Source organism: Glycine soja, chromosome 4 (assembly GCF_004193775.1).
Source record: "Glycine soja cultivar W05 chromosome 4, ASM419377v2, whole genome shotgun sequence".
In the NCBI taxonomy this organism is placed as follows: Eukaryota; Viridiplantae; Streptophyta; class Magnoliopsida; order Fabales; family Fabaceae; genus Glycine; species Glycine soja.
The window spans coordinates 17,232,443-17,247,924 of record NC_041005.1 but is presented as its reverse complement, the minus strand read 5'-3'; the positions used below and the strand labels follow the sequence as shown (position 1 = coordinate 17,247,924).

Below are 15,482 nucleotides of genomic sequence, written 5' to 3'. Positions count from 1 at the left end.
TTCAGAGCAGCTTCTTCTCCAATATTTTTATGAAGGACTCAGTAATATGGAGAGAAGTATGATAGATGCTGCCAGTGGTGGAGCCCTAGGAGACATGACTCCTGCTGAAGCCAGAAATTTAATTGAGAAGATGGCTTCCAACTCCCAGCAATTTAGCGCCAGAAATGATGCCATAGTCATTAGAGGAGTGCATGAGGTAGCTACAAACCCATCTGCATCATCTGAAACTAAGAAGCTTGAAGGCAAACTGGATGCATTGGTTAACTTGGTAACCCAGCTGGCCTTGAATCAGAAATCTGTTCCTGTCGCAAGAGTTTGAGGTTTGTGCTCCTCTGCTGACCACCATACAGACCTTTGCCCTTCCATGCAGCAACCTGGAGCAATTGAGCAGCCTGAAGCTTATGCTGCAAACATTTACAATAAACCTCCTCAACCTCAGTAGCAAAATCAACCACAGCAGAACAATTATGACCTCTTCAGCAACAGATACAACCCTGGATGGAGGAATCACCCTAAGCTCAGATGGTCCAGCCCTCAGCAACAACAACAACAGCAGCCTGCTCCTTCCTTCCAAAATGCTGCTGGCCCAAGCAGACCATACATTCCTCCACCAATCCAACAACAGCAACAACCCCAGAAACAGCCAACAGTTGAGGCCCCTCCACAACCTTCCCTCGAAGAACTTGTGAGGCAAATGACTATGCAGAACATGCAGTTTCAGCAAGAGACCAGAGCTTCCATTCAAAGCTTGACTAATCAGATGGGACAATTAGCTACACAATTGAATCAACAACAGTCCCAGAATTCTGACAAGCTACCTTCTCAAGCTGTCCAAAATCCCAAAAATGTCAGTGCCATTTCATTGAGGTCGGGAAAGCAGTGTCAAGGACCTCAACCCGTAGCACCTTCCTCATCTGCAAATGAACCTGCCAAACTTCACTCTACTCCAGAAAAAGGTGATGACAAAAATTTACCTAACAATTTCTGTGCAGGTGAATCTTCTTCCACAGGTAATTCTGATTTGCAGAAGCAGCACATTCCCCCTCTTCCATTCCCTCCAAGAGCAGTTGCCAACAAAAAAATGGAAGAGGCAGAGAAAGAGATCTTGGAAACATTTAGAAAAGTAGAGGTAAACATACCTCTGTTGGATGCAATCAAGCAAATTCCAAGATATGCCAAATTCTTGAAAGACCTGTGCACTAATAAGCGGAAGCTTAAAGGAAGTGAACGGATTAGCATGGGCAGAAATGTCTCCGCATTGATTGGTAAATCTGTTCCTCAAATTCCTGAAAAATGCAAAGATCCAGGTACATTCAGCATACCTTGTATTATAGGGAATAGTAAGTTTGACAATGCCATGCTAGATTTAGGAGCTTCTGTTAGTGTTATGCCTCTGTCTATTTTTAATTCTCTATCTCTAGGCCCCTTGCAGTCAACTGATGTGGTAATTCATTTAGCTAATAGAAGTGTTGCCTACCCTGTTGGTTTCATAGAAGATGTCTTAGTCAGAGTTGGTGAACTGATTTTCCCTGTTGATTTTTATATTTTGAATATGGAAGATGGATTTTCTCAAGGATCAGTTCCCATCATTCTAGGCAGACCCTTTATGAAAATTGCTAGAACTAAGATAGATGTTTATGCAGGCACACTGTCCATGGAGTTTGGTGATATAACTGTTCATTTTAATATTCTGGATGCTATGAAATACCCATCTGAAGATCTTTCTATATTTCGTGCTGAAATAATTGACCATGTTGTTGATGAATACATGACTGATCTTTATTCTAATCTGCATGCCTCTCACTCTTCATGCATTGAGTCTGAAATTGTACTTGATCATATGTCTGAATTTGATGCTGAGAGTGAATCTGAGAGTGATATTGATTGCATGGCTGGTGGTGGTGTTTTACCTCTTGAGATTGATTTTATAGAGTCAGATAGAACTAACCATGTTTCAGGAAGTACACATACCTCTGACTATGAGGTAAAGGCTGAGAAACCATCTCCTTCTACCACTGTCCAGCCGACCACACCAGAGTTGAATCCTCTGCCATCAAATTTAAAATACGCATACTTGGATGATAGCAAGAGTTTTCCAATGATTATATCTGCCTCCCTTGCTGATGAGCAAGAGGAGAAGTTGTTGTCAGTTCTCAAGAAACATAAGAAGGCTATAGGCTGGACCTTGGTGGACATTCCTGGTATTAGCCCATCCACATGTATGCATCGAATAAATTTAGAGGATGGAGCTAAACCAGTAAGACAGCCACAGAGAAGACTCAACCCGGTGATTCTTGACGTAGTGAAGAATGAGATAACCAAGCTTTTGCAAGCTGGAATCATTTATCCTATCTCCGACAGCCAATGGGTGAGTCCCGTCCAGGTAGTCCCGAAGAAGACCGGCCTCACAGTGATCAAAAATGAGAAGGAGGAGCTAATTCCTACTCGGGTGCAGAACAGTTGGAGAGTCTGCATTGACTATAGGAGGCTGAACCAGGTTACCAAAAAGGACCATTTTCCCCTGCCATTCATTGACCAGATGCTTGAACGCCTGGCAGGTAAATCCCACTACTGTTTCCTTGATGGTTTTTCTAGTTATATGCAAATTACTATTGCTCCTGAGGACCAGGAAAAGACCACATTCACCTGCCCCTTCGGCACTTTTGCTTATAGGAGGATGCCTTTCGGCCTGTGCAATGCCCCTGGTACCTTCTTGCGGTGCATGATTAGTATTTTCAGCGATTTTTTAGAAAATTGCATAGAGGTGTTTATGGATGATTTCACTGTATATGGATCCTCTTTTGATTGTTGTTTGAATAGTTTGGAAAAAGTTTTGAATAGATGCATTAAAACTAACCTTGTTCTAAATTTTGAAAAATGTCATTTTATGGTTGAGCAAGGTATAGTTTTAGGCCACATTATTTCCAATAAGGGTATTGAAGTAGATCATGCAAAAATTTCTGTTATTTCACAATTGCCTTACCCCTCTTGTGTGCGAGAGGTGTCATCTTTTCTTGGTCATGCAGGATTCTACAGGCGCTTTATAAGGGATTTTAGCAAAGTAGCCCTTCCACTGTCCATCTTGTTGCAAAAGGAGGTGGAGTTTGACTTTAATGACAGATGCAAAGAGGCTTTTGATTGCCTCAAAAGAGTGCTGACTACCACCCCCATCATCCAGGCACCCGATTGGACAGCCCCTTTTGAGCTTATGTGTGATGCATCAAATTATGCATTGGGGGCTGTCCTTGCTCAAAAAATTGATAAATTGCCCAGGGTGATATATTATGCTTCTAGGACTTTAGATACTGCCCAAGCGAATTATACTACTACTGAGAAAAAGCTTCTAGCCATAGTTTTTGCTCTTGAAAATTTTCGATCTTATTTGCTTGGTACCCGCATTATTGTTTATACTGACCATGCAGCTCTAAAGTACTTGTTGAAGAAGGCTGATTCTAAGCCTAGGTTGATCCGATGGATGCTCTGGCTCCAAGAGTTTGACTTGGAGATCCGTGATAGGAGCGGAGCACAAAATCTAGTTGCTGATCATTTGAGTCGGATCGAACATGTATCAGATGCGGATTCACCCATTCGGGATGATTTCCCGGATGATCATTTGTATATACTGTATAGTATTTCTGACTCTCTTTCTACTCCCTGGTTTTCTAACATTGTCAATTATTTTGTTGCCTCTGTTTTTCCTCCCTTAGCATCTAAGGCCCAAAAAGATAAAATTAAAAGTGATGCTAAGCATTTTATTTGGGATGACCCCTACTTGTGGAAATTGTGCAGTGATCAGGTAATTAGACGATGTATTCCAGATCATGAGACTGACTCAGTCCTGCAGTTCTGTCATTCTTCCGCATCGGGAGGTCACTTGGGTGTTCAAAGGACAGCTCGCAAGGTGCTTGATTGTGGTTTTTATTGGCCCACCATCTTTAAAGATGCGTGGAAGATCTGCAGCACTTGTGAGTAGTGTCAGAGAGCAGGAAATACACTTACATGGTGACAACAAATGCCTCAGCAACCTATGCTATTCTGTGAGGTGTTTGATGTTTGGGGTATAGATTTCATAGGCCCTTTTCCTGTCTCTTTTGGTTATGTTTACATTCTCCTTACAGTTGACTATGTTTCAAAATGGGTGGAAGCCAAGCCCACTAGAACTAATGATGCTAAAGTTGTTGCAGACTTTGTCAGGTCTAATCTGTTTTGCAGGTTTGGAGTACCTAAAGCAATCGTTAGTGATCAAGGAACCCATTTTTGCAACAGGACAATGCATGCCCTACTTAAGAAGTACGGGGTGGTACACAGGGTATCCACACCATACCACCCCCAGACCAATGGACAGGCAGAAATTTCTAACCGGGAAATCAAGCGAATTTAAGAGAAGATTGTGCAGCCAAGCAGGAAAGATTGGAGTGCCAGGCTTGATGATGCTCTCTGGGCACATCGGATTGCCTACAAAGCACCCATAGGAATGTCTCCTTATCGGGTTGTCTTTGGAAAGGCATGTCATCTTCCAGTGGAAATTGAGCACAAAGCTTACTGGGCAGTGAAGACTTGCAACTTCTCTATGGATCAAGCTGGTGAGGAAAGAAAGTTGCAACTGAGTGAGTTAGATGAAATCCGCCTAGAAGCCTACGAGAATGCCAAGTTCTACAAAGAAAAGACCAAGAAGTTCCATGATAGCATGATAGTTAAAAAGGACTTCATGGTTGGGCAAAAAGTGTTATTGTATAATTCTAGGCTCGGACTCATGAGTGGTAAGTTGAGGTCTAAGTGGATTGGTCCTTTTGTTGTTACTAATGTTTTCCTTATGGTATAGTTGAGATCAAAAGCGACTCCACAAACAAGAGCTTCAAGGTCAACGGACATCGACTTAAGCCATTCCTCACGAACCCTTCTTTAGTGGACGTAGTGGTGGAAGAGACTTCCTTACTCCACCCTACTCTTCCTCCACCATGACTTAGGGAGTTTTCCTTTTCCTATCTCCTTCTTTGCTTTTATTACACTTGTCTGATTCTCTTTGATGATTTAATTGTTTTTAATCTTTTAATTGTGCTACATTGAGGACAATGTGTTGTTTAAGTATGGGGGGAGTGTTCTTTGGTTTTGCTAGTTTTGTTGGTTTTGTTAATTTGTTAGTTGTGTTAATTTGTTAATGTTGTTAGTTTCGTCGGATTTTTAGTTTAATATTTTGGGTCAATTTTGTGTGCATGTACGACTTTGCATGTTTTTCTTTGAATTATAGGATATGTTCAAGAAATGGGTAATTGTTTTGAAAATAAAAGTTCTTGACATTTTGTGACTTGAAATCCTTGATTCTCCTCTACATGTCATGATAGTTTTGAAAGCTCAATTTGAAAGTGATGAGTTTACCTTTGTGAGAATTTGAGCCATCCATCATCATAATCATTTGGTGTGTTTTGCCCCATTGATTGCTTGCACAATAGCCTTGGCTTGATTCTTGTTGATGCTTCCTAATTCACATGCATATTTGGAAATGATTGAGGCAATTTTGTTCTTATAAGCTTCTAGCCAAATGGACTTACCTTGAATTAATTCCTTTGATAGCCCTTTTGAGCCTTGTTTCCCTTTCCTTGTTTTGAAGCTCACTACAAGCCTTAAATGAAAAACCATGATATCACCATATCCTTAAGGAATTTTGGAGCTTTGGAATTGTTTTGGGAATAAGTGTGGGGGGTTTTTGTTTCATTGGATAACTTGTTTTGTTGGCTATGTTTCATGATGTATTTTGGGCCATACTTGATGTACATTGTATATTGGTTAAATGTTGGACATGCTGAATGAAATGTTGTTTCTCAAAGGCTATAGAGCTAAAAAAAAATTAAAAAAAATAAAAAAAATTCGAAAATAGAAAAAGAAAAGCAATAAAGTTGAGTGAATAAGATCTTAAATGGCACAAGAATGATGAAACTCTTGGTTCTACTCTTTATGTTTAAATTTTATCTTTACTTCTTTTTATTTTCATATTTTTTCTTAATATGCACTTATTCCCCATTGCTCCTCTATTCCTTTGGGATTTAGCCACTTATTCCATATTTTTCCATACCTTGTCCTTGGCCCCATTACAACCTTAAAAGACCTTTTGATCCTCATGTGCTAGTGTTTATGGGTTGATTGTCAATTTTAGAATCTTGCCAAGTTTATGTGGTGTTTGCTTTCATGGGTGCTTTGAGGGTAAATAGTAGCCTAGACACTTGAGAGATAGAGTGTATATCTTGTGAGGCTTTATCACTTTTCATTCTTGAGCTGATTAACTATTTTGCCATGATTGGGTTACTTGGATGATTTTCATGAATGTCTTGACTTTTTGGATCTCCTTATGTTAGATGTTACCCATTCCTTTCATTCCTCGATGTTCATTAAGAAATATGTGAATGTTTTTGTTTGTCTCTCTTTGATATCCTTGGATTTTGTTCTTTGTTTCATTTTGCCCAGGAGTGCAAAAGGCTAAGTATGGGGGGTTTTGATGTGCCATCATTTTCTTCTATTTTCTAAACCCTTTTTGCACCATTTTAATTACTGATTGGTCTTAATTGTCAATTAATCAGGCAGTTTTATTATTTGGGCTCATTTAGCTAATTTGATGTTTTTAATCTAATTTCAGGAATTAATGAAACATTGGGCTTAATCCGGATTTTGGTTATGGACTTAAAGAGGGCAAATTAAGCAGCGCTTACCTTAGTTAATTAGGAAATTTCGCAATTTTATTTTATGTTGTTTAGTGTTTATTTCGTTTTGGGCCAGAGTATTGTAATAGGGCCCAGTGGCTTTGAGTGACTCTTTTTAAATAGCAGCCTTGGGATTCGTGCAAGGCTATTCTGTTATGCTATTCATTATTCAGAGCTTTTGTTTTAGGGTTTTCGTTTTTCTGCTTTGATGCTACTGTTCACGTAATGCAATTTTACGTTTTCTGCTTCTAATTACAATTTTGTTCTTGCTTCTTCTTCTACTCTCGTTTACGTTTCTGTTCCATTTACAATTCTGTTCATTTACGTTTCTGTTCATTTACGTTTCTGCTTCATGTTTCATTTGCGTTTTCTGTTTGAATCCATGGAAGGCTAGATTTTCTGGTATTGTTTCCTTTTGAGGACGAAGCCCAACTCTCTTTGAGGTTTCGCTTGTAATGTGGTTTTCTGGCAGTTTTCCCTTCACCAGTTATCCCAAATTCGTGAATATTAATCAGTGCACGCTTCGTGTTCGATTAATTGCCTCTGAGCCTAACTTGCGTTCATGCTTAATGGACGAAGGGCTAACTGGTGTATGTGGTGCCTAATCACGTATTGAAAACCCTAAGTTGATTTTCGCTTAGTAAATTGAAATAGGGTTGGATTAAGTGGTTGACTGTCAGGGACGAATTCTCCATAACCCAGGATAAGAGAATGGCTTCTGAATCAGAGGAAACAACCCGTTTTTAATATTAGTAGTTTCGTATTCCAGTTTACTTGTTCTGCTCTTTAATCACAAAACAAACAACCTTCCCCCAATCGTTACTGTTACTGCAAGTATATTATGAACATTTGGTTTGTCACTGCTCGTTGGGAAACGACCTAGGATCACTTCCTAGTTACTGCATTTTCATGTTTATTTGATTCGGGTATGGCCTCAATCAGAAATTCCCTAGGTTTTTTTCTTGTCTCCTTGCAACAACTGTTGCGTATTAAGGAGATGGGGTCGTGGGGTGAGAAGGCTCACAATTTGTAGAAGAGTTGGACCAAGTCTGGAAATTGAAAATTCAACCGAAAAGTTGCTTCTTGATTTGGAGATTACCTACTAAGGATAATCTAATCAGCAGAAATATCATTGATGCCCACCATGACAGTTTGTGTGTATTTTTGTTTGGAAGAAGAAGAAACGGCCTCACATTGCTTTTTCTCATGCTGCAAAATTTATGGTATTTGGAGAAAGTGTTATGCTTGGCTATAGGTATCAACGGTTCTGCCACAAACAATTGCTTCAAATTTCTGGCAGCATTCAGTCTTCTTGACGTCTAGAAAGAAATTATTATGGAGAGTGGTGTGGGCAGCGGTAAATTGGTGTGTATGGAAGCTTAGAAATGAATGTATCTTCAGGGAAGTATCCTTTAATTCAGAAATTCTCATGCAAATATCTTGTTTACTGAATTACTGCTTGGGCGTGGAGCAAAGATAAATTTCCAGATTTTATTTTTTACTTCTCTCAATGCTCCGCAACACCTGGAGCGTGTATACTGAGAGGCGAAGGATGAAAGTGAGGAGCGGTATGGGGATTGGTGATGTCTCTATCATTTAAAATTGTTTGGCAGCTTGACACAAGCACAATTCTGGATTTTAAAGGAGATAAAGATATGGGTGGGGATTGATTGGTGCAGCGAAGGATTTTATTGCTGCATTGGGTATCATTTTGCTGATCAATGGGTTATACATCATTTAGTTGCATGTTGCCTCTAAATGATTGTTTAACCTATTGATAGGAGATGTATGGTTTGGTTAGATATGTCCACCACTCCACCATATTAACATTTGCGGTACATCTAGTAACTCAGATTTTAGCATGTGAGTGGGGGTGTGGATTAGTTGAAGAGAGAAGTTATAGGGATAAAAAAAATTAAAAATGATTTTGGAGATATATAAAATGAGAAAAAAATGTAGAATAAAACATCATATTTCCTTTATTAATAATATATATAGATATATAGTTGTTTTGTTGATAAAAAAAATAATATATATATATATATATATATATATATATATATATATATATATATATATTTTCCAAGTATCCGGATAAACATGAATGAGATTGTTTAATTTATGAAACCCTAGTCAGACGATTTTCCTGAAACACTCATTTTTTTTATATCAAAACCGAATCAATTTAACCGCATAAAAAAAATATGGTTAGGTAAAACGGGGGAAGAACTTTATAACATATACTTTGATTTGAAGAACTATTTTTCTCTAAAAATTCTTCTAGATAAAATTAAATTATTAATGTCTATATCTTTGAAAAATAACGTTCACTTTCTAACATGTTATTATCTATTATCTATGGACTATTCTATTTATTCTATTATTTTCTATTAAGCGGAATTGTAATTTTGATTCTATTATTTTTTTATTTTTTACAATTTCAGTCTCAACATTTTTTAAAATCTGTACTTTTATTTTTTCTTATATTTTATTTCTTTCATTTTGACCTAATTAAATCCTAGATCTAATATATTTATTTAATCATTATAAAAAATAATTTAGTTAATTAAAATATAAAAAATAAATTTTTTGAAAAAATTGAAAATTTTAAAATATAGAGATGAAAGAAAAATTAAGGGATAAAAAATCATGGAAAATCAAAAGAAGATGAAAATTGCAATTTAACATATATATTATCGAATCTTTTATCATTCAGAAAGAAATCTATTATATAATAATATACAATCCAGTTAAGTTTTATTTTTAATATAACAATTGTATTTAAAAAAATAAAAAGACCGGCCACGCTGAAGAACAGAAGAGAGTTTCAGAAAATCATGGTGTACGTGTGTGGGAGGCAAATTATGAGTGCATGTAAGTTGTGCTTGGTATAGACGAAGGAAATTAGATTGGACTTTTATTTATCAAATGGGCTCTAGCAGTCTCATAAATAGGGCTGCTCAAGAAAACTAATTTTAAAAAAATAATTCTAATTATGTCTAGTTTTATAGAAATATATATTTATTTTAAATAATTTATTTTTATTCTTTCATAACCGATTATATAATTGGTTTTAGATATAACTTGTTAAATAATTGATTATATAACTAGTTAATTTATAACCAATTATATACCCATATTTTAAAAATAATAATTGATTATATAAAATTATAGCTAGTGATGATTATTATAGTTATAATATTTTCTTATAATTTAATTATTTATTAGTTATAGTTATAATTATGTAAACATTAAAATTATGAGTATCCCTACTCGTAAAAGTTTTTTTTCTGTTTAAAATTACCTCATTATATAACCTCCACCTCCATTATCTTTCTTTTTTATTTTAAAAAATAAACATGGAGAGGCAACGAGGCACATGATGCCTCTTTTCCCCTAGCTAGTGTATATAAACACGTTTGCCCCCTCTTTCTGGAATATGAAGTGGAGTATGAACCATGCAAAGAACTTCCCCTTTATTTATTAAATGAGTTATACCTCGCAGATGAGATGAGTAGTGGAAATTCTTTATAAAGATCAATGGAACCACCAAATCATTTGCTGGAGCTGAAAACCGAAAAGAGAAATTAAATCAAATTAAGAGCAAGTGTTGAAAAATGTCCATGCAAACCTACGAAGATTTGGAAGCGAAATATGGAACAGAAGAAACGCCTGAATCAATCCTCCTGCTTGTTCAAATTCCTGATGGTTTGTTTGGTTTTCTATTGCTCTCTTTCTATAATAAGCAGCATCAAGTTTTTATTTCTCCTATGGCGAGGTTATTTTATAAGATTTATCAAGTTTTAATTTTTTTTTCAAGAAAATTTGATATAAACTCATCATGGTAAAGTAGGTTTACTGTTATCCCATCACAAATAAATTGTAAATGATAAATAATAAATAATAAATTTATTGATATGTTATGTACTGATAATACAAATTAATTTTATAATTTTATATTTTTATTTAATAACAAATTCTAATAATTTTTTTAAATTTTATATAATTTTCTTAAAAGTCATATCAACAATAAGTGTTGATTGCACGACAATATAAAACTTTTATCATTAAACTTATTTTTATACTAATTATCTTATAAATTATATAAATAATGATTTTTATTAGTTGCTAGTGTAAAAAATTTACATTAACAATACATGACCATTAAATTATAATTTTTACATTTAAATTAACCATTTAGTTTTTATAGGTGATACTCATTTAGAAGTTATTTTCTATGTGAAAAAAAAATAACTTCAAACCCTTATATATACACTCTTATTAGTATACGTTGGTCCTTGATGTTACTATGTTTTAGTGTGTAAAAATTAAATTCATAAGTTTTTATGTTTTTCTAATATAGTATAGATTATCAATAATTAATACTAGTATATTAAAATTAATGAAAGATAAAAATATATAAATATTCACACATAAAAATTAAATACAAAAAATGTTTTATTAAATTTTATGCATTTTTTTCATTTTTATTTTATACATTTTTTTCTTTAAATTACTGATTGATACAAATCAATAATATGTTATACCTTCTTGACTATTCTTGTGAGCGACATAATAATTGGAAAATTAAGGAACCGAAATTCCACATAAAGTAAAATATAAATCCCAAAAGAGCTATTTTTGTTAAAGCAATTTTTATAACCATATTGTGCATGTTGTTTTCCACGAATGTGCAGGTTTTGCACGAGAGCATATTGGAGCCAAAATTGAGTACGAGTTTGCAAGGGTGAGAGTTCATGGTGAGCGATCACTTGGAAACAATAGAAGGTCACGTTTCAATGTATTATATCAAATTCCAGAATATTGTGACATTAATAGAATTAAGGCAAAGTTTGATGGCAAAATTGTCACCATCACAATACCAACCATTCCAGGAAAAGTCTCTAAAAAAGAAGCAGAATCAAACCCAGGGGATGAAAAAGAAGGTACTCCTACAGATGATGATCAAAAGAAAACCATTGTTAGTGATCAGGTTCCCAAATTAATAGTTGAGTGTAAAGAAGAGATTGATCATGAGGCTTCAACCCCATCAAATTAAGGTCACAGAAGAGTCTATGCATCAAATGGGTCAAGAGGCTTCATCCCCATCATGCTAAATGTTGTGTGAGATTGAGGCCTCTAGTAAAAAAGATAATAAATCAGATAGTTAGCAATGTAAACAATATGCTTAGGAATAAAATTTATGGTGCTTGCAATAAAAAGGACTTGGGTAACCCACAAGTTTACTTCTCTCAATTATTGTTGCTCTTTTCTCTGTAGTTTCAGAAAAATTATTAGATGGTGTGAGATTATATTATATTGTCGACTAATCTGTACATAATATATAATCAAGGATTACTAAAAAAAAATCATAAATTAAAAAATTTAGTATGTGCTATACAAAAATTAGTTGGAATCGTGAATATATGGTGGTCCGAGACTATTTAACATTTTCATTTTCACAATATGTCTTGAGTGACAACTCAATGTAGTCTTTAAGATATGTGCAATGAATTTTGAACTTATTGAACGGAATTATAATGGACGGGTAAAAAGTAAATATTGATTTATTTATAAATCCCAGGAAACTATTTAAAAATTTATAATAAAAAATACTAAGCCCATTAACTAAGCATCCTCTCTATATAAATTAAAATAATGTATATTGAATGAGAATAATTTTATTCTTTCAATTTATTATTTTCAATATTTCTAGTTCAAATTTAAATTTCAATTTATGATTAACAATAATTAAAAATAGCATTGCATCAAAATATAAATTATTTACCAAAAATGTAAAATATATTTTATATGTTTAAGAATATCTTTTTATTACATTTTAATTATAATATATTTATATGTTTAAAATTATTTATTTATTATAAATTTTAATTATATAAAATAAACATTTATTATATACAATACACATATTAAAATACTGGTTTGTTATAAATTAATATATAAACCACCCATTTCATGTATTATATTTTATTTTTAAAAGCTATTTTTGTAGAATTAAATTTAATATTTCTACATATTCTTATACCGAAACACCTTAGGATTTAAGAACAATTACTTTAAAGACCTATACCCAACTAAATAATTTTGGACTATTTGATCTAAGAATTATAAAGGTGAGAGTTCACATTTCCAATCTCAAGCTCACTTAAAAGATTGAAAACTTTAAATTAAAATTTCAATTAAAGTTTTCCCAGTAAAACACATGTTTTCCTCTCAAAATCCAGTGTTGGATTGAATGAGTACTTAAAGATTTAAATTTAATTGTCGGTACCTAATAATAAAAAACCTTAACTTTAAATAAAAAAAAGTTTAATTGAAATTATCAACTAAGTTCAGCATAGTTAATAAATGATTGGGTTTCTTAAGTATGCTAATAAGAATTTGATTCCTTGGTCGTGTGCCTAAAGAAGGCTTTGTTGGAATGGTAAAACCCACTTTAGTGATTTCTACGTTTCGAGTGAAATATCAACAATCACACTAGAATGAAGATTGAATAGTGTTAATCAAATATAAGAACTTTTTTGTAAATAAAGTGTTTTATCCCAAGTTCAGAAAGATATATGCACTGGAGTTGTCCACTAATAAGAAAAACCAAGTTTAATGAAAATAGAGGTTGATCGTCTAGTAAATATAAAACAATATTTTCAAAAAGGTTTTCAGATAAAAATTTGGTGAGAAAATAATGACAAAGTAAGCTATGAAAATACTTAATAAAACCGCTTAAGAAAGACATAAAAACACTTGATTTATACCAGTTTACTCAAACACAACTACATCTAATTCTCCTTTACACAACTGTAAAGGATTCTACTAATCAAAACTTTGATTACAAAACAAGCATTTTGTCATGTCACTCTTGACTATACAAGTATTCTTCGAGCCACTTCTAGCACACCCTTAAACTCTCCTTGAATATAAGAACGCCTAAGTATTGTTTAACACTAAGTCACTTTTAACTTTCACAAACAAAAGTTTGAATGAGTATAACGATTCAACAACACTAAAATAGTGAATAAACAATTTGAGCTCGAATACAAATAGTTTTGCTTAGCAAAGGATAGACAATATAATCTCAAGTGTATTGTCTAGTGATTTCGCAAAGTTTTGCTTCAAAGATTTTGTTCGTTTTTTTAATGATTTTTTTGTGTTATGCTTTCGAGTACAGACTGCCTTTTATAAAATTTAGTGAATGAATCATTACGGGATTAGCATTGAGTTTTGATATGATCGTTGTCTCACATTTGGAAGATGGACAACATGACATGCTCTGATTAGAAAGGAATGGAACAATAGTACAGACAACAACATGTATTCCTCTTCCGCGTCGAAAGCGAACTCTAGAAGAATATTCTTTAAATACCTTCTTTTGTCCTCTATTCTATATTTTCCTTAAATTCAAATGTTAACAATTCAAATAAAGAGAGACAAAACTGAATTTCGTAAAGAGAGATAGTGCACTTTCCTTTGTGGCTAACATTGTCTTTTCGTACTGAAATGGATGTCACCTTTTAAGAGTGTAAAATGAGTGTGTAAGTAATATATATCAAGTGGGCATGAGTAGTAAACAACTCAATGTATAGACATGGGTTATCACAATAAGTGGACGCGATTGATTTTATAATGCGTTGGACGTTGGATATATCTTTAAAAAATGTTTTCCACTTTAAGTACAGATACAACTTAGTAGAGCATAGATGTTGATATAACAATGATTAAACTCTTTTACGAAGATAGTCTTATACACTTAACAACAACTAATTAGTTTATCAACCACTTATACTTTTATAAACATCAAAACTAAGGTGTGGTAGGTACGTAGTTCAATTTAATGGATCATCCAAACCTAACATTGAGTTTTTGTCTCATGACTTTCGTAGAGAATAATTGTGCCAACATGATTTTAATATTCTAGACCACCATTTTGTAATTCTAGAATTGTTTTTCTTATGAATTCAATGAGATACCAATGAGTAATTTCTAATTTCATGACTCATGATACAATGAAAAATGCTTTAAGGAATTAGAAAATTGTCTTCATTAAAGTTTATTTAAATTAAAATATATTTTCAAACAAACTTTTTTATTAAGAAAAGGATAAATTAGTCGACAAATTAGAGATATGCATAAATCAATTCAATCAAAATAAAAATAAAAAATAAAAAATGAAAATTGAATAAAGAAAAAATAAATAAATAACAAAAAAATCATTAGATTTGATCGGATTTCAAAATTTGATTTTGAAAATCAAACCAATCCAATTCAATTCAAATTGAACCTATAGGTATGAATACATTTTTATTTATAAATTTACTATAACACATATTTTTATTTTTTTATAAATTTATTAAATTATCAAGTAACTTATTTATGATAAATATATTTTACTAGAGTTTATCTTTTCATTAACAATATAAATAAATGTATATAAATATAATTATCAAATTACATTTTTTAAGTCTATTTTTTAAGAGTTGTACTGTTATTAGCATCAAATGCTCCAATAATTCCCTCAACGAAAGTAGATGCACTCTATGAGCAAATAAATTTCTACCTTTTTGAATACTTTTTAATATTGTATCTAATTTTCTTTAATACACATGTACATTTATGACTTAAACTTGATATTATTGAATAAAATTTAAATTATAATTTTGATTTCCCTATATTTTAAATATGTAATTTTGGTCTTCTTATTTTTAAATCAAGACATTTAGTTTTTTTATTTTTTAGAATAAGCAATTTTGATTTTTTCGTTAGTTAATCATATAA

The 15,482-nt window shown here is 33.0% G+C and overlaps 1 protein-coding gene across 1 annotated transcript; it reads left to right on the top strand.

The window, feature by feature from the left end:
• Positions 1 to 10,216: 10,216 nt before the first annotated feature.
• On the top strand, positions 10,217 to 11,948 carry LOC114409458 (inactive protein RESTRICTED TEV MOVEMENT 2-like). The gene is made up of 2 exons (XM_028372929.1): positions 10,217 to 10,400; positions 11,390 to 11,948. The coding sequence occupies exons 1-2, from the start codon at positions 10,310 to 10,312 to the stop codon at positions 11,749 to 11,751; spliced, it is 453 nt and encodes a 150-aa protein (XP_028228730.1). The 5' UTR covers positions 10,217 to 10,309; the 3' UTR covers positions 11,752 to 11,948.
• The last annotated feature ends 3,534 nt before the right edge of the window (positions 11,949 to 15,482 follow it).

Bases quoted from the DNA above. Each gene is read 5' to 3' on its own strand.
- LOC114409458 (XM_028372929.1), top strand. From the start codon at position 10,310: ATGTCCATGCAAACCTACGAAGATTTGGAAGCGAAATATGGAACAGAA. The intron at 10,401-11,389 runs GTTTGTTTGGTT...ACGAATGTGCAG, and splicing joins GCTTGTTCAAATTCCTGATG to GTTTTGCACGAGAGCATATT.